Source organism: Neomonachus schauinslandi, chromosome 9 (assembly GCF_002201575.2).
Source record: "Neomonachus schauinslandi chromosome 9, ASM220157v2, whole genome shotgun sequence".
NCBI classification, from domain to species: Eukaryota; Metazoa; Chordata; class Mammalia; order Carnivora; family Phocidae; genus Neomonachus; species Neomonachus schauinslandi.
In genome coordinates this window covers 139198024-139220496 of record NC_058411.1, presented here as the reverse complement: position 1 = coordinate 139220496, position 22473 = coordinate 139198024, and the positions used below count along the sequence as shown (strand labels likewise).

At 54.5% G+C, this 22473-nt stretch overlaps 2 protein-coding genes and 1 long non-coding RNA gene across 4 annotated transcripts in view; all 3 read right to left on the bottom strand.

Annotated features, from left to right (window-relative positions):
- SLC28A1 (solute carrier family 28 member 1) overlaps positions 1-5425 on the bottom strand; it is a 47417-nt gene extending 41992 nt beyond the window's left edge. For both annotated transcript variants that reach the window (XM_044917994.1, XM_044917995.1), the window contains exons 1-3: positions 5330-5425; positions 4216-4304; positions 2966-3057 (exon numbers count right to left, since the gene is read on the bottom strand). In XM_044917994.1, coding sequence (XP_044773929.1) covers positions 2966-3057; positions 4216-4304; positions 5330-5425 — 277 coding nt within the window. The remainder of the gene's footprint in view (positions 1-2965; positions 3058-4215; positions 4305-5329) is intronic.
- A 1309-nt stretch (positions 5426-6734) lies between these two features.
- Positions 6735-15407, bottom strand: LOC110572317. Its single transcript, XR_002479844.1, has 3 exons — positions 14518-15407; positions 8666-8755; positions 6735-6770 (listed from the first exon to the last, which is right to left on the bottom strand). It is a non-coding gene; the product is annotated as an uncharacterized LOC110572317 (long non-coding RNA).
- A 4284-nt stretch (positions 15408-19691) lies between these two features.
- ALPK3 (alpha kinase 3) overlaps positions 19692-22473 on the bottom strand; it is a 47879-nt gene continuing 45097 nt past the window's right edge. Inside the window, exons 13-14 of the mRNA XM_021680454.2 lie at positions 20617-20665; positions 19692-20037 (exon numbers count right to left, since the gene is read on the bottom strand). Of these exons, the coding sequence (XP_021536129.2) occupies positions 19692-20037; positions 20617-20665 (395 nt within the window). The remainder of the gene's footprint in view (positions 20038-20616; positions 20666-22473) is intronic.

Sequence of the window (22473 nt, the reverse complement as noted above, 5' to 3'; positions counted from 1 at the left end):
ACTAGCTGAGGACAGACTAGCTGGAGGACAGACTAGCTGGAGGCGGTGGTGGCTCCTGGGAACAGAGGAGCCCTGCCCGAGGAAGGCAGGGAGGGAGATTTCAGAGAGAGGAGCGTCCGCGCTGTGTGGGCAGGCAGAGCCGTAGAAAGCGTCTGGGGTTCTGCACAGCGGAGCGGGCCCTGAAGCAGCAGGAGTGATCTGTGAGGAGCTCGGAAGAGGAGAGGGGAAGGACCAGAAGAGACCCCCGACGGAGACGGGGGCGTCTCCATGGCTGCCTGCAAGGGCAGAGGACCTAGGACCAGCCGCAGAAGTGGGCAGGTCAGGACGCAGCTGAGGACTGATAGCGGCTATGGGGTCGGGGGGACTCCTGGGGAAAGGGGTGAAGGAATATTCCACATTGACAGACATTAAGTTCCAATCACGCAGCTGGCATGATGAAATTGAAATAGCACAGGAGTCGAGTTCTGAGAAAGCAAGCTCCCTTCCTCTCACACCGAGGTTTGCGGCCTGGGCCTCCGCCCTGCACAGATGTCACCTAGGGGCACGCAGATGTGGCTCTGGGGGCAGGGCCGGGGATGCAGGCCCAGGGCCGTGGGAGGCCGAGGGGTGCTGCACTCAGCACCTCCCAGCCCTTCTGGGGTTCCTGCTCGTAACCACCCACAGCCGGGTCTGTGCTGATCCCCATTTAGAGATGAGGCACCTGAGGTCGGCGAAGCAGGGTGACTCACACTGGGAGGGAATCGAGCTAAAATTCCTACCCAGGTCTGTCTGTCTCAGGGCCCCATGACTCGGGGGTGGGGGGGACTGGCACACTGTGCGGGAGAGGAGGCGGGGTGGACAAGTCCCCCAGACAGGGCATGGAGAGACGTGTCTTTGGAATTATTTGTGTTCTTCTAGGGTCTGCTCACCCCTCCGGTGACAGGACTCCTCTGCTCCCACTCTGAGCCCATGTGGTCCAGTAGGAGCCCAGGGAGGGGTACACGACCCAATCAAAGACTTCCGGCGACTTGGCCAGAAATATGGGTCTTCTTCTGAGACTGGGGACCCCAAGGCCCTCTGTTGGTCAGCAGCCAGGGCTATCTCTGCACCCATGGAGAGAGCCCACCTAAGGGGAGGACACCATGGCTACGGCTCAGGCACACAGTGCTGAGAACACGAGCTTCATCATTCTGCCGCACCTACTCCCAGAAAGTATGTGAAGGGCCTCACCATAAAAGACACGATACAGTGAAGTCATCAAAGAGCTGGAGGAAAGCAAGATCACAAACACGGAGAAAATCGAGATCGGCCATTGTAAAGGATCGTTTACTGACAGTGACGACAAAGGCAAGATAGGAGGAGATAGATAATTTTCATGATCTTCAATCATTTTTTAAGATTTATTTATTGGGGGGGAGGAGGGGAGGGAGAGAATCTCAAGCAGACTCCCTGGTGAGCACGGAGCCCCACATGGGGCTCCATCTCACAACCCTGAGATCATGACCTGAGCTGAGATCAAGAGTTGGATGATTGACTGAGCCCCCCAGGTGCTCCTGTGTCAATCATTTCTTCAGGAGGAACCAGTCTGAGTCTGAGTGAGGGTGGAGGCAAGGGGGACAGAGAAGGCCCGGGCTCAGATCCTGCCAAAGGAAGACTTCACTGTCTCAGACATCTCTAGAAGGAAGCTTCGAAGGGCCATGAACCAGCCCATCTCAGCAGACGGCCCTGCTTTCGCTTTCAACATGGAGACCAGGCCCATTGCCATCATGGCGCGTGTCCTCTCCCTGCCTGGCCCCCTGCGGCGGGGAGTGGGGGGAGGGGAGGGGTTTCTGCATCCACACCCACACCCTCTCCATCTCCTACCTGCAGGACCAGGTGACCCGCCCCTCCACTGGTCCCCTTGCCCTCTTTCCCTGGGCCTAGGGGGCTGCCCTCCACCTGCCATCCGTCTCCTCGTCCTTTCCCCTTCTTTCTATACCCCCACCCCCCACCCCCCACCTCGGCTCACAAACACAGTCCAAGTGTCTCCTGTCAGCAACACACCCCCTCCTTGACACTGTCACACCCTCCTTAATATTCCCACATGTCCTCATAAAAAATCCCTCCAAAGAGCTGTCTACACTTGCTGTCTACACTGCCTCACCTCCCATTCACTCAATCCAGCCCCTCCCCCCGCTGCTCCCTAGTGACCTGCTTGGCGCTAAATCCCCTGGCCGCTCCTCCGTCCCTGTTCCGCTGCTCCCCTTATAGCACAGGAGCTGTTCACCCCTCCTGACCCCCCCCCACCCCCACAGCCCCTCAGGCTCGCCCTGCCGCTCCCTCTGCCAACGCCCCCTGCGCGGCTGGTCCCCAGACCTCGGTCACTGATGCCCCTCGCGATTCATTCTCCGCGCGTCCCTGGAGGAGTTTCCCGAGGGTCTCTCCGTCCTGACACTTCGTCTTCTCACCCATGTACTGCTGCCCTCACCAGCCCCCCTCACCCCTGCCTGCCTCTCCCAGGCTCCCACAGTGTGGATCCGGCCCCAACGCTTGCCTGTTAAATCTCCCTCAATGGCTCTCTCTGGCTCTGGTGGAACATTCCAGCCGGCACCGCGCCGGGTTTCACCTTTGCTCCTGGAGTCCTGCATGGAGTGCCTTCTCACCCCTTATTGTCCTGCTGCTTCCCCGGCTGGCTCCTGCTCCACCGGTGAGGCCTGAATGTCACCTCCTCCTGGAAGTCCTCCCTGATCGCTCCCATCTTTCTCTGGTGTTCCTAGATGGCTGGCTGCATCACGTGGAAATACTAGCTCCCCTCTCCCTCACTGATCGGAGACAACCTTGGGAATAAGACCCGCTCTGGCTTCCTTCTGATGTCCCAGCTTCGGCACGGAGCTGGCCCCGAGTCGGTTGTTGAATTATTGGATTAGTGGAGGCCCTGAGACATGGATGGCGGGTGGTGGGGGCTGGGAATGGCTGTCTGCCAGGTGCGGCTGGGCCCCAGGCTCACCTGTACAGAGCAGGCCCGAGCAGATCCATCGAAAAAGCTGTGCGTGCTCCCTGCAGGAGCGTCGGGCCCTCAGGGCCGGCCGCGGGCTCCGCCTGGGGACAGGAGCGGCAGGGTCCGCGGGTGGCCCCGGACTCCCAGTGTCAACACCTCAGGGAGAGGCCACTCAGGCACATCCCCAGTGCCCTGGAGACATGGGCCGAGCCGGGCGCTGGCCTCGACATCACAGGACCGGGGCAACCCCACCCCAGAGCAAACCGAGGAATGCCCCAGGCCCCCCACGCCGTCCACGTCAGCCGAGCCTCAGCCTGGAGCGGCAGCGGCCCTCCTGAGAATTCTGCCCTCGGGCTCGGGAAGGAGTTAACCCAGATGCTGAGGAAGAGCCGCCCACCCGCAGAAGGGCGCAAACCAGGACGGCCGCCGCGCCTCCCCGTCCCATTTCCACCCGTCTGCGTCCCAGCTCGGGGTTCTTCCCCGGGGAAGGGAGACTCACCACCTGAGTCAGCAGCCCCTCCCAGCATGTGAACAGCCCGCCCCACGCCTGCAGTTCCCCCCCCCCCCCCGCCCCCGCACCTGGCCGCCTGTCTATCCCGGGAGGAAAGGCGGCCCCTGGGAGGGGGCTGTGTTAGGGATGCCCCGCCCCTCCCTGTCCCCACCTCCCTCCTCCTAAGGGAGGCCTTCTTCCCCAACCTCCCATCCGAGGCACACAGCTGGGCTCCCTGCCCTCCACACCCCTCCGCCTCTGCTCTCCTCAGCTCAGGATCTGGCCAGTGGGGACCCCAGCGAGCCTGGGCCTCAAGAGACCGAGTTCTAGGCTCACACCTGCTGCCCGTGTGACCAGGGCCGGTCTCTCTTCCTCTCGGGGCTTCAGCCTCCCCACGGGAAATGAGGGGACCGGCCCAGGCCAGGGTTTTTCCAACTAAGCCTCGAGGTTCCCCGAGGTGCCCCAGAGACCCAGTGGGGTAGAAGGCAGGCGGGGAGGTTCGGGGCCCCCATCCAGCTTCAGTCAGAAGAGCCCCACGGTATGGAGTGCGGTTCCTGCGGGGATTTGGTTGTGGCCGCTTCAAGGCCGGGTGGGAGCCTCCGGCCGAGCTCACCCCTGAGGCAGCAGGCCGCAGTGCGCATTCGTCCGCTAAAGCGCATTTGCTCCTTTTGGCGACAAAGGTTCTGGAAGCCCCCTCCCTATTGTCAGGAGGCCAGGTTCCTGTCCCTGCCCCCCAGGCCAACCCACATCCCTCCTGGAGGCCACTTACCGTCCTGAGAAGGGCTCCGGGCTGGCCTCGGTCCAGCTGTCCCCACCCTCTGCAGGGCTTGAGACGTTGCCAGGGGTCCGGCCTTCCTCCTAAAGCCACCAGTGACCAGAGTGTGCCTCCTGCCCCAAGTGAGAGCGGAGAGGGACCCTGGCTGCCCGCTGTGTGCCCATGGGCATGTCGGGAGGGCACTGGGGTGGGGGCTGGGCTTTTGCACAGGAAGTCATTAGAGGACAACTTCATTAAATTCTGCAAAGCGGGGGCGCCTGGGTGGCTCAGTTGGTTAAGCGACTGCCTTCGGCTCAGGTCATGATCCTGGAGTCCCTGGATCGAGTCCCGCATCAGGCTCCCTGCTCGGCAGGGAGCCTGCTTCTCCCTCTGACCCTCCCCTCTCTCATGTGCTCTCTCTCTCATTCTCTCTGTCTCAAATAAAAAAATTCTGCAAAGCGCACATTGAGCGCCTACTGTGTGCTGGACTGGGTGCCAGACACATCCCGCCCTCAGGGAGCTCATGGGCTGCATGCAGAGGGGACCCTGGAGCCTCGGCGGTGGGTGGTTGGGGAAGCCTCAGGTGGGGCCACCTCGTGGCATGGCTTCAGGACACCGTTTGCCCTCCATTCGTCTGTGGAGTTGTGTTTCGGGGGGTAGAGGTTACAGTGTGAAAGGCACACCCTGGGGTTGCTCAGTGTGCTGAAGGGGCAGGGGGCTTTTTCAGGGGAGGTTGGGAGGGAAAAGGGTGTCATATTCGGCTCCAAAGTTCTGGGTGGTGGGCCTCCACTTGGCCATTTCGGAGCAAGGACAAGAGGGCCAGCTCCTTAAAGGCTGAGGCCTCCCCAGAGATCCACTCCCACCCCACCTCCAATCACGTGGTCTTTCCTTGTTTTTTAGATCACAGCTCAAACGTCCCCTCCGGCCTTTCAGACTAGGGCAGGTGCTCCTGGCACATCTCAGGTCCACAACACAGGGTTAATGAGCGAAATAAAGGGGCTGCACGTTGAGGTTGCGGGGCAGGGAGGTCCTAATTTTTCAAGCAAAGAGGTAGGAGGGGTGAAGGAAGATGGTGAACAAAGGGCACCCCCCCCAAGGGGCCAAAATGGGCAAGGGGAAGGAGACAGACCAGGCTTTCCAAGAGCTCAGCCCCCTTGTTCTCCAGACCATTGGCCACAGATGTGAGCGAGATGGACTCTCTTCGTTTTGGTGTCTTGTCTTCCATGTGCCCGACCTTCCAGCTGAAACACAAAGTCGGGGCCCAAAGCTGAAAGCAGAAGGCAAGGCAGGACCCAGGTGGGGGGCCCAGAGAAGGGAGGAGGATGAGAGAGGATGGAAACAGGGAGCAGATGCCTGGTGCCACTTTGATCATCCCGGAGCTCAACCCTCCTTGGGCCTGGGGGCCACAGAGGAAGGCGCCCCTTCCTGCACTCACTTCTGAACCCATGGGATGCAAGTCCTTGCATATCTGGGCGGGGGGAGGGGGCAGCAGAAGCAGGGCAAATTCTGCCCACCTCACAGGGAGGGCAAGGAAGGAATCATGTAAAAGAACCTCTAGCTCTCATCACTCCCATAGCAGGTTAAAGCCATTGCCACTAAGTGATAGCTTCACCGTATTATACTGTCCCGCCTCTGAAAGCTGGAAAAATAATATCCCAAAGACTCTCCCAGTCCCTGGATCCAGCTAGACCTGAAACCAGTCCCACCACTGGACCTTTCAATTCTGAAAGCCAATAGTCCTTTTTTTGCTGCAGTTCATAGGCCTAACTCATCTGAATAAGAGCCTGAGCTAAGACCAAATCTCTCCCCACTCCTGTTTCTTCCCCTTGGGGAGCACCCTACTCCATCCAAACACCGGCCTGGTTAAACTCACACATTCAGAGGCACATACACATGGGTGCACACGCAAGCAAGGAGACGTGTGCAAGTTCACACACAAGCAGAGCCCAGGAATGCCTAGCTATCTGTGCACACACACAGATGCACAACTGTCCGGGGAGAGGCAGGACCCCCGTCCTACTCACATATTGTGGTGAACAAGTCACTCTCGGGGAAGGACAGAAGCGCGTATTTCCACGGGGACAAAATGACTTCAACCTGCTTGCACTTTGGCCCGTCTTCTCTTTTCAGTGCAAATTCCTGGGCAGAGTCCAGAGCGGGAGGAGGTTGGGCCTCCCACCCAGCTCGGTCCAGCGCCCTCTCCAGGGCCCAGGGCCGCGGCCGGGGCAGGGACCCCAACCTCTCTCAGGGAAAAGGGAAAACAGAGCCAGTGGGCCCCACTCTGGGCCTGGCCCACTGGGCTCCTGCCTTCGAACTTCATCTGCCTCCCTCCTCTGAGATGCCCTCTTCCCTACTCTCCCCTCTCCCACATGGGCCCACCTCTTCCAGGAAGCCTGTCTTCACTATTCTCACCCTCTCTAAGTTCGCCCCCGCCCCCGTGGCCTCCTTCTGCACCGGCCCTCGAGGTTACCCAGGCTGGAGGATCATGCACGTTAGCTTTCATCTTGCATCTCACCAGTCTCCCTTCCTCACGGAATCAGTGATTATGACAACAACCTCCTTTCCCTGAGCTCGAAGGTAAGGAAAGCAGGTAGCAGTCACAAACAGCGACGGTTCACGTCCAAGCCTCCATAACGTCAGGACAATGGAACGCAATCACGCTGTTGGCCCCTTCCTCCCTCCCTCCCTCCTTTTCTTCCTTCCTTCCTTCCTTCCCTTCTTCCCCATATAAGTAACTTATTTCTTATTCTTTTTATTTTTCAAATTTTTATTTAAATTCCAGTTAGTTAACATACCGTGTAATTGTATCTTCTTTTTTTTAGCCAACGCCAAGGCAACAGTGTGCGAAGTCAAGGGACAAACTTTAATGTTTCAGTCCTCCAACTAAACATTAAACTGTTCTGACAGGGTGGATGACATCTCTTTAATAATTAATTATACACACTCAGGACAAAACCCCATGTGATGCATAAACATTTCCTGGTAACACAGGTGGTGGGATTACCTGCAGATACTGGTTGTTCTAGACGTTCGGAGAGGATGATGGATGGAGGGTGGGGGTGCCCCTTGCCTTTAAAAACATTTTTTTGTCTGTCACTCTGATTACCAAAGCATTACACGTGCTTCGTGAAACACCGTATACAGATACAGATATACAGAACACAGCAAGTTAAAAACCCCTCTAAGTGGAGCCCCCTGGAGATGACCCGCTGAGTTTGTGGAATTGTTCTCTAGACTTTGCCTTTATGTTATTCCTTTTACAAAGGAGGCTCCGACTACACCAGCTTTTTTTTGCAATCTGGGGCAGAGATCCACACCCTGCCCCCCTCACTCTGTTGGGGACCCCTGTGCAGCCTTGATTATAAACTCAATGTCCATGGTGTCACCTGGTTTATCCTAAAGGACGCCTGCCTCTGTGGGCTAGGAGCCGTCCTGGCAGAGGGCCTTGTCAAGCCCCAGAGAGGCGGCACCTGCTTCTCTGCTTCTAGCCTCTTCCCCCTCCCCTCCCCTCCCCTCCCCTCGGCCTCCTCGCCTCTCCCCTCCTCTCTTGGTTTCTCCTGGTGCCCGAGGAAAGCCAGGGGGTAGAGCACATCCAGGAGCAGCCAAGCTTGCTTCCAAACATTCCCTCTGCTGCCCCTTAAACCCTTGACATTTTTGTGTGCCCTGATCTAAAACGTGGATTTCATAGGTGGTGTGTCATGGTCTGAACCCTGAGCCAGAGCCTAAAGACTCCGAAAGTTAACTTGTTTCTTTCAAGTTAACAAGGGGGGGTAATAGTACCTACCTCGTAAATGAATACTGATGGGGATTCAAGGAGCTAACGCAGGTGAGGTGTCTGGCAGGGAGCCTGGCACCGTCAGGCTGGCAGGGGTCACCACTGTCACAGGGCGCATCTTGGGGATGCCTTGACACCACTCTCCTCCTCCAGGCTCTCCTGGAGGACTTTCTCCCCTGCTCCTCCCCTCAAGGAGTGACCCCAGATCCCCTCAAGTGATCCTGGACCCCAGAAGCCAAATGCTTTTTGGTGGATTTGGCTGAGAGCCCCAGGCTGGCGTTTGGGAGGCTGGATAGGTTGGGATGAGCACCTCCACCTCCCCAGGGAGAGACCCAGAGCTGGAGGACCTCAAGGGTCCTGGCTGTGCACCATCAGGCTCAGCCTCAGCTGTCACCTCACCCTCTGTGTGCCCACCTCCTGAGGAGCTGGTCTCTGAGGTCCCACCCATGGGGGGCAGGGGCTGAGGGAAGCACAGGACTGAGCTGGGGATGTGGCGGGGAGCGCTGGGTCCAGGGCAGAGGCGAGGACCATATCTATATATCTATGTCTCTATCTATCTACTTTCCCATATCAGTATATATATATACTTTCCCTTCCAATCAAAACAAAATAGCACTTAGGAGGATTTGTACTGAAGGGCCTGCTCCACCTCTCCCGCCCCCATCCCCCTCGTCAGAGGCAGCCACGCACCAGTTTCTGGTGTCTGTTTCCTGGGGCCACTTCCTGTGTCGGGGCAATTCTTGTCCAGAGCGGAAGAGAATCCCTTCTCCTTGGCAGGCTCTGAGAGAAGAAAAAGAATGTTTGTATAGGTGGTGAGTGAGCCGTTCGGAACTGTCAGAGGCAGGTATTATCAGAAGGGGTGTTCAACAGTCTCTTCACTCTCTTCTCATGACTTTGCTCACACTCCTTCTCGACTCTTAGACACGGTTTCCGTGTCCAAGCAGTAGACAGCAAGAGAGGCTCTTGCTGTCAGGTTCCATAAATATGAGCTTGTCATCCTTCTCTCCTAAACCTGCTTCTGTCTCTTAATCCTCGGCTGGTTGACAGAAAGGACATCCAGTAATTCCATACAATGTTTCCTTTCTTATTTGGGGCATTGAAAGATGGGCTTCCTATAGTCGTAGCAAAAATATTCCAAACCCGAAGCATATACAAATTCTGATGACATCGGGCAAAATACAAAAGCTGAAGAAATAGTTTGGGCTAGTTGTAACTCCTATAAATTTTATAAATTTTGGGAATGGACTCTTCCAAGACTTAGAGCACAGTGTTCTTCCTAGAAGCTGTATAGCACGTCCACGTGTTCACAAGGGAAGGAAGACGTCCAATGTCCCAAAGACCAAAACCGTTCCCCCCCACCATCCCGGCCCACCACCACCCTAGCTGGCTTTGCATGACTCTCCAAGGGCCCCCTGATATAGTCTACCCCTCACCCCTGGCTATTCATTGGGAACAGATGGGCACAAATGGCCATTACCCAACAGAAAACAAGAGGATGACTCGGGGGCTCATCTATCTCAGCAACAATAAAGGGCTGGTTAAATAAGGACACCTGGTCCCACACCCAGGCAGGGGGAGGTTTCCCTAAACAGTTAAGAGATCACTATCTCCAAATATTGAACCGGTTGCTACTTTGTGAAGTCTATTTCCCTTGTTGTTCTTTTATGTTCTAGCCTTCTTGCCCTTCCATCTCATATCAGCTTCTTACATAATGAGAGATTGAGATGTTTCCTTTTCAGTTGGATCAAGCTAAGATGTTCTACAAACCAAGATAGGTCGTAATTCACGTCATCCTGTTGGGTTCAAGGATGACGTCCCTGGCTTTGGTAGGTTTTATACCAAAGGCTGTATCCTCCCTCTGAGGTGTACCATTTTCCACAAGCCATCGACAGGGGCTGTGGGGGCTACTAATTAGGATCTCCATTGTCTTGTTGGCCCGGAGCTGACACTGAGTCACAGTTGAGAAGCTGGTTAATTACATAGGCAAAAATAAGCCCTTCATTGTTTCCTCCCCTCCCCTGTCAGAGAAGTGGTCTCATGGCACCCACTAAGCTTTAGAGCAAATCCTGATATTTTTTTTAAAAAGATTTTTCATTTATTTATTTAAGAGAGAGTGAGGTGAGAGTCAGAGAGAGAGAGTGAGAGAGAGAGAGAGGGACTAGCAGCCTCCCCTCTGAGCATGAAGTGTGACATGGGGCTCCACCCCAGGACCCTGAGATCATGACCTGAGCCAAAATCAAAAGTCAGACGCTTAACCGATCAGGTGCCCCAAACCTGATATTTTTATAGAAGTTTCCACGCGGAGGACTTTATGCTTCCTAGGAGCAGCCAATAAAATGAATCTACCATAGACCAGTAGTGTCCGTAGGAAAGGTACTGACCGGTAGGACATCACAATTGTTAGGAAGAACAAAAATGAAGACCTCTGAGTGTCACATCTAGACATTGAGGCTTTCCAGGCATATCTTGCCTCCCTCCACCCAGGTGGAGTTCCACCAATAACATCGTGCTGTAGAATGAAAGACACAGCCTCATCTCTGACTCTCCTCTGACTCGTACCAACTGTTCTTCCTGTGTGGACCTGCCAGTTACACACCATGACTCATTTTCAAGCATTTCCTTTCCATTTCACTATGCCTGTAGAAGCAAGTTTCATCGTTCCAAAGGCTGCAGCCAATCCCCTTCACTCCATGGCCATGGGGGCTTGGGGAGAGCCTGACCCCACCCCAGGAGCTAAACATCGGCCAGCTTGTGGGTCAGGAGGCCATGCTGACTGCCTCCCATAGGATGAGAGTTGGCAAGATGGCTGTCAGGGGTAGGGGCAGAGATTTGTGCTGGCCACCTCACCTTGAGGGAAGGGAGGGATACCAGGGTCTCCCACCTTGGAGAAGAGCAGCCTGTGAGTGGCCCCGGGATGGATCCTCTAGTTCCAAGAGACGGTAACAACCACGGTACCAGCTGAGAGCCAAGCGTCTGAGAGCTTGGCACGTGCCAGGTTGTGCTACAAGCTCTAGCCACGTGATCTCCTCGAACCCTTACACTAACCCAAGGACATGGGTACTGGTCACCATTTCCTCCATGGACGTGTGTGATGGGGGCCCAGCGCCATAAATGGAGCAACCGTGGAGAAGTTGAACAGCCCGAAGTAGACCCATGGGTCACCGTGCTGCCTGTTTGTACTGGGGAGTTCTGAGCCGGCTCTCTGGTGCCCACTCCATGTTTCCACCTCACCAGCTGCTTGGCAGGCAGGATGGATTCTTCACTTAAAGGCGATGGCTGTGAATTGTGTTCTCTGGTCAGACCCCGTGAAATCTGGGATACTGTGTCTCTGAGCAACTTCCTGAGTAAGACCCAGCACCAATTTATTCTGCAGGGGCCGATGTACTGGGCAATCACCCACATAACCTGAGTAATTTGACTCCAACTGCTCCAAAACCACACATTTTGCCCTGGTAGAAAAGAAGAGCCCCAGTGAGATTTCTCTTCCAAAGGCAGAGTCCACACAGCAGGACACCTGAGGGTCGTAGGTACACTCCTTAGCCTGAGATGGGGATTCTTGTTCAAGTGATTTACGAGGGAGGGGGGTGCTCTTGGCAGAAGGGGAGGAAGGGATACAGAATAAGGCAGGGGTAAAAATAAGAGTGTGGTCTTGACTAGAGTCTGACTTTAGTAGGATTCCACAGGGAAACTCTGGAACACAAACTTGCCCATAGGTTAGTCGCGCCTTGAGGCCAGGCCAGGCCAGTCAGTCGTGGGCCAAGGACTAGGGAAGGGATTAGGAAGCATTTTGCCTCCCAGGTGAGGCGGCTTCCATTTGACTCAGGGCAATTCTTCGGACAAGGGGCAGCTGTGAGCTAACAAACTCACAGCACCTGGGAGATGGGTCCCCACGGTAAAGGGGGCCTGGGCAGGGCAGCAGAAGCCTCCACTGCAGGTGAGAAGTGATTGGCTCTGTCGGACCCCTCACTCCCAGGCTGCTGGAAGTAGGGCGCTGGCTGCTGTGGATTATCCTAAGCCTGGGCCCATGCCAAAACAGAGTCTTTTCCATAGGTCCTCTGCCTGCCTCAGGGGGCTCTCAGACAGGACCCTGGCTTTGTCTGCAGCCTTGTTCCAATGAGAATTCTCATGGGGGTTTGGTAGAACCAACGAAGTTTAGTGTGAAACCAGGGTGTTGAATTTGGTTGGAAATGACAACAGCCAGTTGAATCCTCAGGACCGTATCCCACCCTGGACCTGGATGTACTGTTCCAGCCATTAAAAAGCCAGTGGCCAGAGCAGTTGACTACACTATTAAGTCAGGCCAGGAATCCACAGACTCATCTGCTGTCGTAATGCTACCATCTGGGTACGTATGGCAAGTGCCGGGAGCGTCCCTTTGTCCACACACGCGCCATGTCCTCTGAGACGGGGGTTACAGTAACTGCTGTGCCTCATTAGCCTTTGGAAATAATAGGAAAGAGCCATTTGTGAGCCATATCCATTCCGAGGCCAGAGGACAGGGCCTTGTGGGTTCCAGGACCGGAACCCCTGCCCCGAGCCAGCTCCAGGCATACAACCACAGCCTCCTGAAGACAGATACTGCTAAAGGCTGAGTGCCATCATCCTCATCCTTGCCACTGTAATTCAACAACGGAGCTCAAATTTGCCTGGTTGAATGGGATATGACCCAATTACTGATAGGTGGTTCCTGAAGCAGGAGTTGGGGGTCCCTCGGTAGGCAATTTTGTTTCAAGTAAGAACCACATCAATGACCAGCAAAGGAAATTTAAAGGCATCTCACCCCTGGACAGTCTCAGGGAGACCAGAGCCAGGAAAACCAGAGACCAGACCCACCCCACCACCCCACCTACAGACAGACCATTCTTGTCTATTCACTTCTGGTAGCAACCTCTATAAATAAAATAAATGAATGACAGATAAACGGATGAATAGATGGGGGGATGGATAGATGATTGATAGATAAAAATATATAGACACTATTTTTTATTGTCAACTTTAGGCATTCTCTGTTGACTCTATACAAAGAGGATCTGTTGTTTGACAGCTGTATTACCATTTTAGTTCTTCTATTCATGATGTTGCACTTGGGGTCAATTGCTACTGCTTGGGTTGGCAGGACAGAGCAGAGATCCAGAGGAGCCTTCCCCCTGACAACATCCTAGAATTGTCATGCCAGCCTAGGTGGGCCATGTCCAGATCTCCTACTGCCTACAGACTTCTTCCTGAGGAAGAAATAACTCTGTCTTGCTTAAGACTACCATCGTGGGAGGGCTTCTCTATCATTTCCAGTAACTGCTGATCCTAACTGATGCACCACTGCTCTTGGGGTTCAGTGCAAATGTCCTTCCATGGTCTAGCCTCACCCCCTTCTGAACCTCATAGTGCGATACCACTGTGCCCTCACTGACCATGCATTATCCACACGAGCTTTCGTTCCGTCCCTCTGTTACAACCTGACACAGAACCTTGCATGGATTGTTTCCTCTGCCTGGTACGCTCTTCCCCTTCCTCTGACCAACACCCTTCTGATCTCAGCTCGAGTATCAATGCCTTCAGGTTGGCTCCTGAGAGCCCCAATCTAATTCGAGTCCCACACCCTGCTGGTATTCTCTCCCATTCTTCTGCTTTGTAGTACTTAACACATATATTCGCCATTATACATTTATTGGTGTGTGTGTTTAATGTTTGTCTCCCCCACTAGACTGTAAGCTCTCTGGGGGAGGAGTCTATGTCTGTTTTGTTCACGGTTATGTACCCAGAATGTAGAATTCTTACATATGATAGGTAGTCTATAAATTCTAGTAAAAGGATTTAAACAATGATGAGGCAGCTCAGTTTGGGGAATTTAAGCAGCAAGCTCCAAATCCTCTGCCTAGGAAAGCTGGGTTTGAACTAAAGTTTGTCTCTCTTGCTCTAAGCTTGCCAAACAACTTTTCCTTTCGGAAGAAGGGAAGAATTTGCTTTTTCAGGTCAACGCACGTGTCCAGTCTCCTGGATGGTTAAATTTCTCATTAAAAATTAGTGAGTTGGGTTTTTGGTGCACAAATCCCATTTTCTCATAAGTTTAATAAAAGAGACAGCCTCCCTGAGTTTTATCAGCTCAGGGGTATTGGCACCATCAAGTCAGAAAATTGAGACCCAGACCCTGTCCCACACTACACTACTGATCTGCCAATAACCAGAATCCACACCCAACATAGCTCAGGGGATGAGAGGCAGAATCAGATCAGGAAAAAGAAGAGTCACACCTGGAAGAAACTGTATGCACTAGCTAATACACATTGTCAAAAACTATAGGGAACATTTATGGAAAAATTTTAAAGGCTGTTTGACCAAGATAGGTAGAATATAATTTTGCTTCAGGTGATATTTATTGATATGTTTGCTCACCAGAGATCTACATGTAATGCAGAAGCTCAAACAGCTAGATACAGTTTTTAATCATTGCAGGGTAGGGGGTGGATAATACAAATCTGGACCAAACATTGACCCATGCTAAATTATATTAAAAAGACCAAATATCCAAGAAAGCAGGAACTCACGGATCTCAGGAGAATAGAATGCTTTATTGGGTCCCTTGCATGCATCCAGCCCATCCATCCTCTCCCTGTCCTCCGACAGGACCCAGGAGGTGACCTTGCTCCTTGCCACGAGAAATACAGGGGTGAGGTTCTGCTGGCTTTCCTCTCTAGGCCTGGAATGCTGGTTGGGAGAGCTGCTGTGAAAATGAGCAGCCTGATCTCAGCAGCAGAGATAGATACAAGGAACAAAGTAGAGGAGTCATCACAATGGTCATGGGCATGGAAACCAGACCTCGAGCGGTGGCTAATCAACCACTGGGTCCCAGGAATGAAGACCAGACAGTCCCTAAGATATTACCTAGTTATAACCATAACTAAAGACTTCTGGTTGGGCAAACAGGTCTGTCTCAAGCTGCCAAGGTGGAGTCAAAATCTCCCACTAATTTCCAGACCTTCAATGGAGAGTAAGCCAAATATCTCTGAAGGGAAACCTTATTTTAACACTTAATGAATTTCATGAACCTTCCTTGGCCTTCCCTAAAGGGATCTGTGTCCATTTATCTGGGAACTATAGAAGGAAAAGAAAAATACCCAAACTTGGGGAGAGGAGTTCTGTAGGATACTGGCTCCAAGCTAAGTCCAATTTCTGGGGGCAAAAGAAAAGCATGTGGTCTGCCAACCAATGGGGATAATTAATAGACCAAATTTGCACCACAGTAGACAGTGGAATCTCAAAGCCAACCCAGGATTATTTTGAGTGAATAGTTGAAATGGATATATTTTGAAGGAGACATCCCTCCCACAATGGCACTCTGATGTGTGGGGTAAGAATGACCCTAGTAAGATAGGACAAGCACAAGCCATTGGAAACCCCCTCCCTACCAAAATGGTAAATCAAAAGTAGAACCGTATTCCTGGGGGAAATGTAGAAATCAGTGTAACTATCAAAGACCTGAGAGTGAAGTCATAGTGATTCCTACCACAGCTCAGCTTGACCAGTGCAAAACACCAAGAAGTCTTTGAATCGCTGTAAGCTTTAAAAAGTGATGTCTCCAACTGCAGGTGCTGTTCCAGAGATGGTCTTCTTGCTCAAGCAAATTCATCCAGCTCCTCACATTTGGTATGAATCCTTTGCTCTAGTGAATTCATTTTTTTCCTTCTATTTTGATGAACAAAGAACTTCAGAAAGAGTTCATCTTCAGCTGAATATCATAGCTGACCAGCTCTGTGCCACCACCTGGCCCACAGGGACACTGCCCTCGCCACCACAGTGTTCCCTCACACTGACGGCATCATGCTGATAGAGCCTGGAGTCAGCAGTTTCCCTAGATGCCTTGATAAGACATATGTGAGTCAGAGGTGGGAGATAAATCATGTGAAAATGCAAAAAAAAAAAAAGGGGGGGGTCTTGGTAAATTCCTGGGGGTTGAGGGGTCTGATCAGGTCAGAATATTTCCTCAGGGTTCAGAACAAAGTGATTCTCTGGCCAACAAGTAACTACCATCCTTTTGAGACATGGCGCTCTGGCTTGCCACTGGGCTCTGGAGGAGCCTAAATGCTTGGCTACAGCATAGCACGGGGCCATGCTGCCCCTCACGAACCGGGCTTATCTGATCCACCCAGCCATAGTGAGCCATGGCCAAAAGCACTCCATCTTCAAGGGGAGGCTCCAGGATAGGTCTCTGAAGGCACAGGTAGGCCATGGGTGTGAATTCCTCACTCATTCTTCCATGCTCCCTCCTCCTGACCTGCAGCTGAGCCTCCCCTGAGTCTACACCTATCACTTCAAGAGGGCAGGAATCTGTCTCGACCACTATGGGCCCTTCATCTGGATTTGGATTTGCTTTCCTTATCCATCATGCCTCACACCATCAATATCCGTGGACTTATCAAATGCTGTAAACATCACTGTGGCATCCCCACATAGGGCATCCAACCAAAGAATGCATTCTACAGCAGAAGTAAAGTAATGGGTTGATGCCTATGGCATTCACTCATCTGGTCAGGATCCCAGCAGCCCAGGAGCAGTCAGCTTGATAATATGGTGAGATGGTTTGCTGAAAACTCAGTGAGGGCACCAGCTGAGAAACACCACCTTGAGAGGTTGGGTCCGACCCGCAGGATATAGCACAAGCTCGGAACTGACGTGCATCTCCTGGTGTTCGTTCGCCCTCACAGGCTGGGAAGCAGGCGGAGAGGGGCGAGCTATCCCTCCATCTCAGTGCCTTCCACACACCTGAGGGTTGGGACCAGGCTGGTGTAGAGGTTTTAGTCTCCAAGGAGACACATCCTCAAAATGTCATAGTAATACGTGAATTGGAAGCTGAGGCACACCCGGCTGTTTCGGGCTCCTTATAGCTCTGAGTGACACACAACAAGAGGTCATGGAGTAGTAGAATGGTTAACCCTATCGAGGGAAAATCTGATTGCTGCTGCTTGGAAGGGGGCAGGGCAGGGCCACGGAGGAGCCGGACTTCAGGACGGACACTTGGGGTCACTCCAACAGGCAGAGAATCCCTAGTCAGAAATACTAGGTCTCATGACCTGTTCTGGAAATGGACTCCAGCCTTTACCGGTGCTTCCTTTCTTGCTGGGGTCAAGAATGTTGGTTGAAGATGGTTAATTTTACTCCCCAGGTTGCAGAATTTCAAAATGGGATTGTGATAGAAGGGGGAAGAGTGTCACCCGTGACACTGGACTTTGGAGAATGGTAGCCCCTGGACTTAGTCATTGGACGTGACTTTGAATGGTCTCCCCAAGCAGAGTGGAATTTACTCTTGGTTGTATGTGGGAGAGTCGTAATACATCAGGTGGGAAGAACAGTGTGTGTGTGGGTGGGTGGGGGTGGGGGAGTGTCTCTGCTGTTGCCACCAAGTCCTTTTCTACCCTCCCCCTCTCCACCATTCTTCTGGAAAGAATCCCGGTCCCTTGGAAAACTGCCTGTGTCCCACTCCAGAGTGCCCTGAGCTCTAGGACAGGAATTTGAATCTCAAGTGAAGGGAGTCCCAATGGCTGGTTGGGTGGATCAGCCCATAGCAGCAGCTCCCGGAATGCAAGCTCTAGAGCACCACTGGCTCCCACCATCTCAAGCCCAATCGTTCAGCTCTTCCTTTGGCTCTGGGAGCTGCCCCAACACCCTTCCCACGAACCCTTTTGCCTTGCTAAAGTGGGTCTGAGTCCATTTCTATTGCTCAAAGCCCAAGAAACCTAATGGAAAGTCTCTTTTGAGGCCACCTCATATATCTGTGCCTCCCACAGCTGTCAACTCGGGGTCTGGCATGAAGGAGGTGCTCAGCATATGTCTGCTGAATGGACAGATGAATGAATGGATAACATTCCAACTCCCAGTTCACCAAGGCAATCTGGATCTGCAGACTGGGGCCCATGAGGGCAAGAGGAAAAAGTGGGGAGAGTCCCCTGAGCACAAGAGGTAGAGAAGTCAGAAATGTCAAAATGGAGGGGCATACATGTCAGGCAAGGGAAGTTGTGGCATGGGGTTGTTGGGGAGTAAGAAGCCTCTGCAGCGTGGGAAGCAGGAAAGGGCCAGTGAGCAGCTGGCAGGCAGAGGCTGGTTGTCCCCGGGGCCCGCCTTGGGGCACTGGAGACAGCCAGAGACGCTGGACATTTCCCCAGAGCCTCCAGCTCTGCTCTTCCTTCCTGGGTTCCTTCCTTTGTGTTCCTCTCCCAAATGAAGGAACAATTCCAAAGACCTAAGTCCCCAGATCCCCATCAGCCCAGCTGGGCAAGCAGCACAGACTGTGTCGCTGTGGTCACAAAGGCTGAGACTGAATGTCCATCCAGGAGCCAAAGCCTGGATTCATTATTGCAGTGGGTCCGGGGGCTGTAAGGTGCCCTTGGAGAACCTGCCTGGGGAGAGGGGGCCCTGACCCCATACACCTACAACCATACCAGATGAGGGCGAGCAGGGTACACAGTGGCTGCCTTTATTGCATTCCAAGGGGAGCTGGCTAGCACCAGGCCCATCCCTTCCCAGGCCACCAGGAGGGGCTCTCAGGAAGGCCCCGGGGTGCTGGGCGGAGCACAGCAATTCCTTGGGAGCCCATTCGTGAAGCCCCAGAGCTGGAGCCCCGGGATCAAGAGCTATTGGCTGGGGCAGGCGTCCTACTTCCCAGGCACAGGGACCCCTCAGCCCAGCCTGTGGGTGGACTGCATCCTTCCTCCAACTCCCCAGTGCACTCCCCTTCGGAGACCAGCCCTAGCCCTCCATCCCTGGTCTAGAGGGGATGTGAACTTCACTGTGACCGCACATCTTTCCAGGGCGGAGCACCAGGTCCCTCCGAGTCAACGCCTGCCCGCTGGCCGGGGCTGCTGACACAATGCTCATGCCGCCTCTCCCGCAGGGGCAGAGGGCCTGGGAGAGGCAGGGGAGGCGCGGACTGGTGGGCAGGGTGCGGAATCGGGCTGGGGAAGCGCCTGGGCAAGGGGACAAGCAGAGAGGCAGTGAAGGAAAGGCAGCAGGCTGCCAGGCAGCTGGAAGCTGGGGATGGGAGATGTGGGGGCAAAGGAGCGCGGGAAGCAGGTGAGTGAGTGCCTGAGTGCTGGGGGAAGGAAGGGCATGAACACACATCACCAAAGACCACCGCACAAGAACGAGACAGGCTCTGGAAGTGTCCTGAGCCCCATGTGGGCTCAGTGACAGGTTAGTTGCAGGACACGCTGGGAGGCACGAGGCCAAGTAGCTGGAAGGAGAAGGCTCCCTGAGGGTCACCAGGCCAGACACAGCACAGGATGCCCGGAGCCCCAAGGACAGGGAGAGGTCAGGGCCAAGCAAAGTAAAGGGTAACCACTGGCCGGTGTGCCCCCCAGAGTACGATATTCACGGCAGGGTCTGGCGGGGCGGGGGGTTGGGTGCGGAGCTCATGCAGAGGACTCGGGGAGCCTCCAGCAGTGGCCAGTGTAAACTTCAAGGAGGGCCTAGGCCACCAGGCACGTGGGGGTGGGGCCTGGGAGCCCCAGCTGACGGTGGCACCAGGAGAAGCCCCCCGGGTGTCACCATGCACAAAAGCCATCTGATGAGGAGTGGATTGAGGAGAGGCTGCTCAGAGAGGCCCCCCTCGTGGCGCCTCCTCAGCGCACCTTCTCTGGTTAGTTCCGTAGTTCTGGAGTCTCCATCGCCTCGAGCTGCTTCCTTGTTGGTCTGCTGCTGGGTGGAGGCCCCCAGCCTCCTGTGGGGGCTACCGCAGGCCCTGGGCCTTGGAGCCGCCCTCTTGGGTAGGAGGCTGTCCCAGCAACTGGGTGGCGAGTGCCTCTGAGGCCGGAGGGGTGGCCTTGGAGCTTGGAGTACTCTTCCGGGTGCCCAGGGGACTGGGGAGGCCTTTCTTCTGGGGCTGAGGACTCAGCTGGCCGCCCTTCCTGCCAGTGGATGGACTCTTGGAGCCTTTGGCCTTGCCTTGAGGGTGGGCAGCCTCAGGGCCCTTGAGGGGTTTGAGCCCCAGCATCTCACAGAAGGGGTTGCACTGGTGGAAGGAGGCAAACTGGTCCAGCAGGGCAGGGAAACAGCTCTCCTTGAGGCCTTGGTATCTGCAGCCAAACAGTGAGAGCTGAGCGGGAGTCCCACCCAGAGGGAGAGCCCTGGGGGGGCCTACGGTGGGGTGGCCATGGCCAGGGTGTTATGCCCCATCCTTTCGGGGTGCTGGGGAGTCCAGCTGGGTACTACCTCAGCTAGCAGCACCCCAAACCTGAATTCTACCCCAAAGCCCCATTACACGGTGGTGCAGGAATTCAGCACGTCCACATTCTCTGGTGTGAGGGTGATCCGCCTTGTTAGTACAAACTAGAGCAGACTTGGCGTCCCCATTTTACTCCCAGGGCCTTTGCTCATCTGCATCATGATGAGCTTTCTCAAGCCAGAAGGAAGAGGAGCCCAGAGGCGCAGGTGATCCTGTGTGGGGGCATCGATACTGCTGGTCCAGACCTGGCGTCAGGGGCACGGTGGGTGGAGGTCAGCGGCCCCCGGGACGTGGCTACATGGCCACCGGCGCCCCAGACCCCATCTGGCCACAGGCCCAGAACCTTGAGGAGGGAGACCCAGAAGAACTTGGATAATTTTACACCCCGAGAAGATTCTCAGAGGGCCTTCTGGCCCCGAGAGCTACTCACCCTCGCAGTTTGGTAGCAATCTGCACATCAGTCATCTTCCAATCCACCCCTGGAAAGAGACAAAGCTGGAAGCTGGGGCAGCCTGGGTCGGTTCCAGGGCCCCCACCTCTCCAAAACAGGTATATCGCTGGACAGGAGCGTGCCAGGGTTCAGGGCACGTCCTCACTTCCGGCCAGGCTCACACGCAGTGTGGGCATCTCGCTACTGTTAGTAGTAATAAGACCCCCTTTTGCGGGTGAGGAGACAGGCTCGGAGGTCAGGGGCCGGAGCAAGGTCACATTCATTCATTCATTTGCTAACTGCGCACTGAGCATGTGCAGTGGCCACTGTGAGTCAAACTACAAGTTCAGTTCTTGCGCCTAGATCCCAGCCCCCTCCAGCTGTGCAATCCTGCTCTACCGGAGACATTAGGCCACAGGCTGGGCTGGCCGCTGACTTTGAGCTGGCATGTGCTCCTTCCTCTCCGGGCAAGGGAGAGCAGGTAGCAATGTGGACGTAAACCAGGCTGGACCAGCAGAAAAGTAACAGTGGGGAAGACCGGCTTCTACCTACTCACACAGGCAGCAAGCCCGCGCCCCAAGAAGCCGAGACCAGGTGACGGTGTTGGGAGAACAGAGCCAGGCAAAACGGGCCCTGGGGGACTGGCCTCTCCAGCCTGGCTGGTCTGTCCCGGCATCCCAGCGTCCACACATTAGAGGGGGAGCCTCTCCCCACTTTCAAACCGTCCTGTCACATCCTTCTGGGGGCCTGCCTTTCGCGACCAGGGCTCAGCGCCAGGTACGACGGATGAGAGTCAGGCACACGTGGGCCGATGTCAGCCCCGGCCCTTCCGAGCTGCTAAGAGCTACGAGAACCACCTCTAGCCCTCAGTTCTCAGAGGCGGGTAATGCAGGGGGGGTGAGAGCCTCACGGGGTGTGCAGGGCTCTAGCTTAGTGTCTGAGTCATAGTGGTCGAGCAGTTAGACGTTAGTCCCTGTCATTTCTCTCTCGGGGGCGCCACCTTCCACCCTGCACCCCGGTAACCATGGCCCCCTACGTTTGCACAGAATTTTAGTTTGCAGAAGCGCTCACAGCCACGGCCTCACTCAGTCCTCCCAGCCAGTCTGAGAGGTAGGGAAGAGACGGTCACTCCGTGGGAGGGAAAGTGTGGCGAGGCTCAGAGAGATTGTGGAAATCGCCCTGCCTGAGCTCTGGCTTTCTCCTGGGTTTCCAGAGACCAGCTGGAAAGCCCTGAGACATAGACGAAAGCCGGATTTCTTTGCGTCCCAGGTCTTTCTACTGCATCACATTATCCTCTCATTCTCGAAACTGGTGTACTTATCACAGCTTCTTGAGGACAGTGAGGATTCCCAATTCACCTTTTTACCTTCCCAATAGCGGCTAAATGTTGGACGGATGGAGTCAACCAACAGAAGGAATGACAAAGGCTTAACGTGCTACCAGCCCCCCGTCAATATACGGAGTTACATACACCACATTTATTGTGCCGCTCAACCCCAACGAGAAGCACATTTAAGCCAGTTTTCTATCTCTGGCCCTTGGCTTTCTCACTGATTCACATCGGGGACCAGATCTGGTGATGGGTGATACTCCCAGCATTCTTCTCCTCCCACTGTAGAGAAACTCTCCTTTCCTCTCCCCTGCCCGGGTCTGGCTAGAGGGCAGCCTGGGAAGGACTGGGCAGAGAAAGGAGGATTTGTGCTTGCTGGCCTTTGTTGGGGGGAGATCTGAGGAATGGGAGAGACAGAAATAAGAGGAAGCCACAGAGACTAAGTTGGTTCGCATAATACAAAGCTTACAAAAGTGGAAGGAGGAGGATGTAGAGGAAGAGAAGGAGAGGGAGGAGAGGGAAGCGGC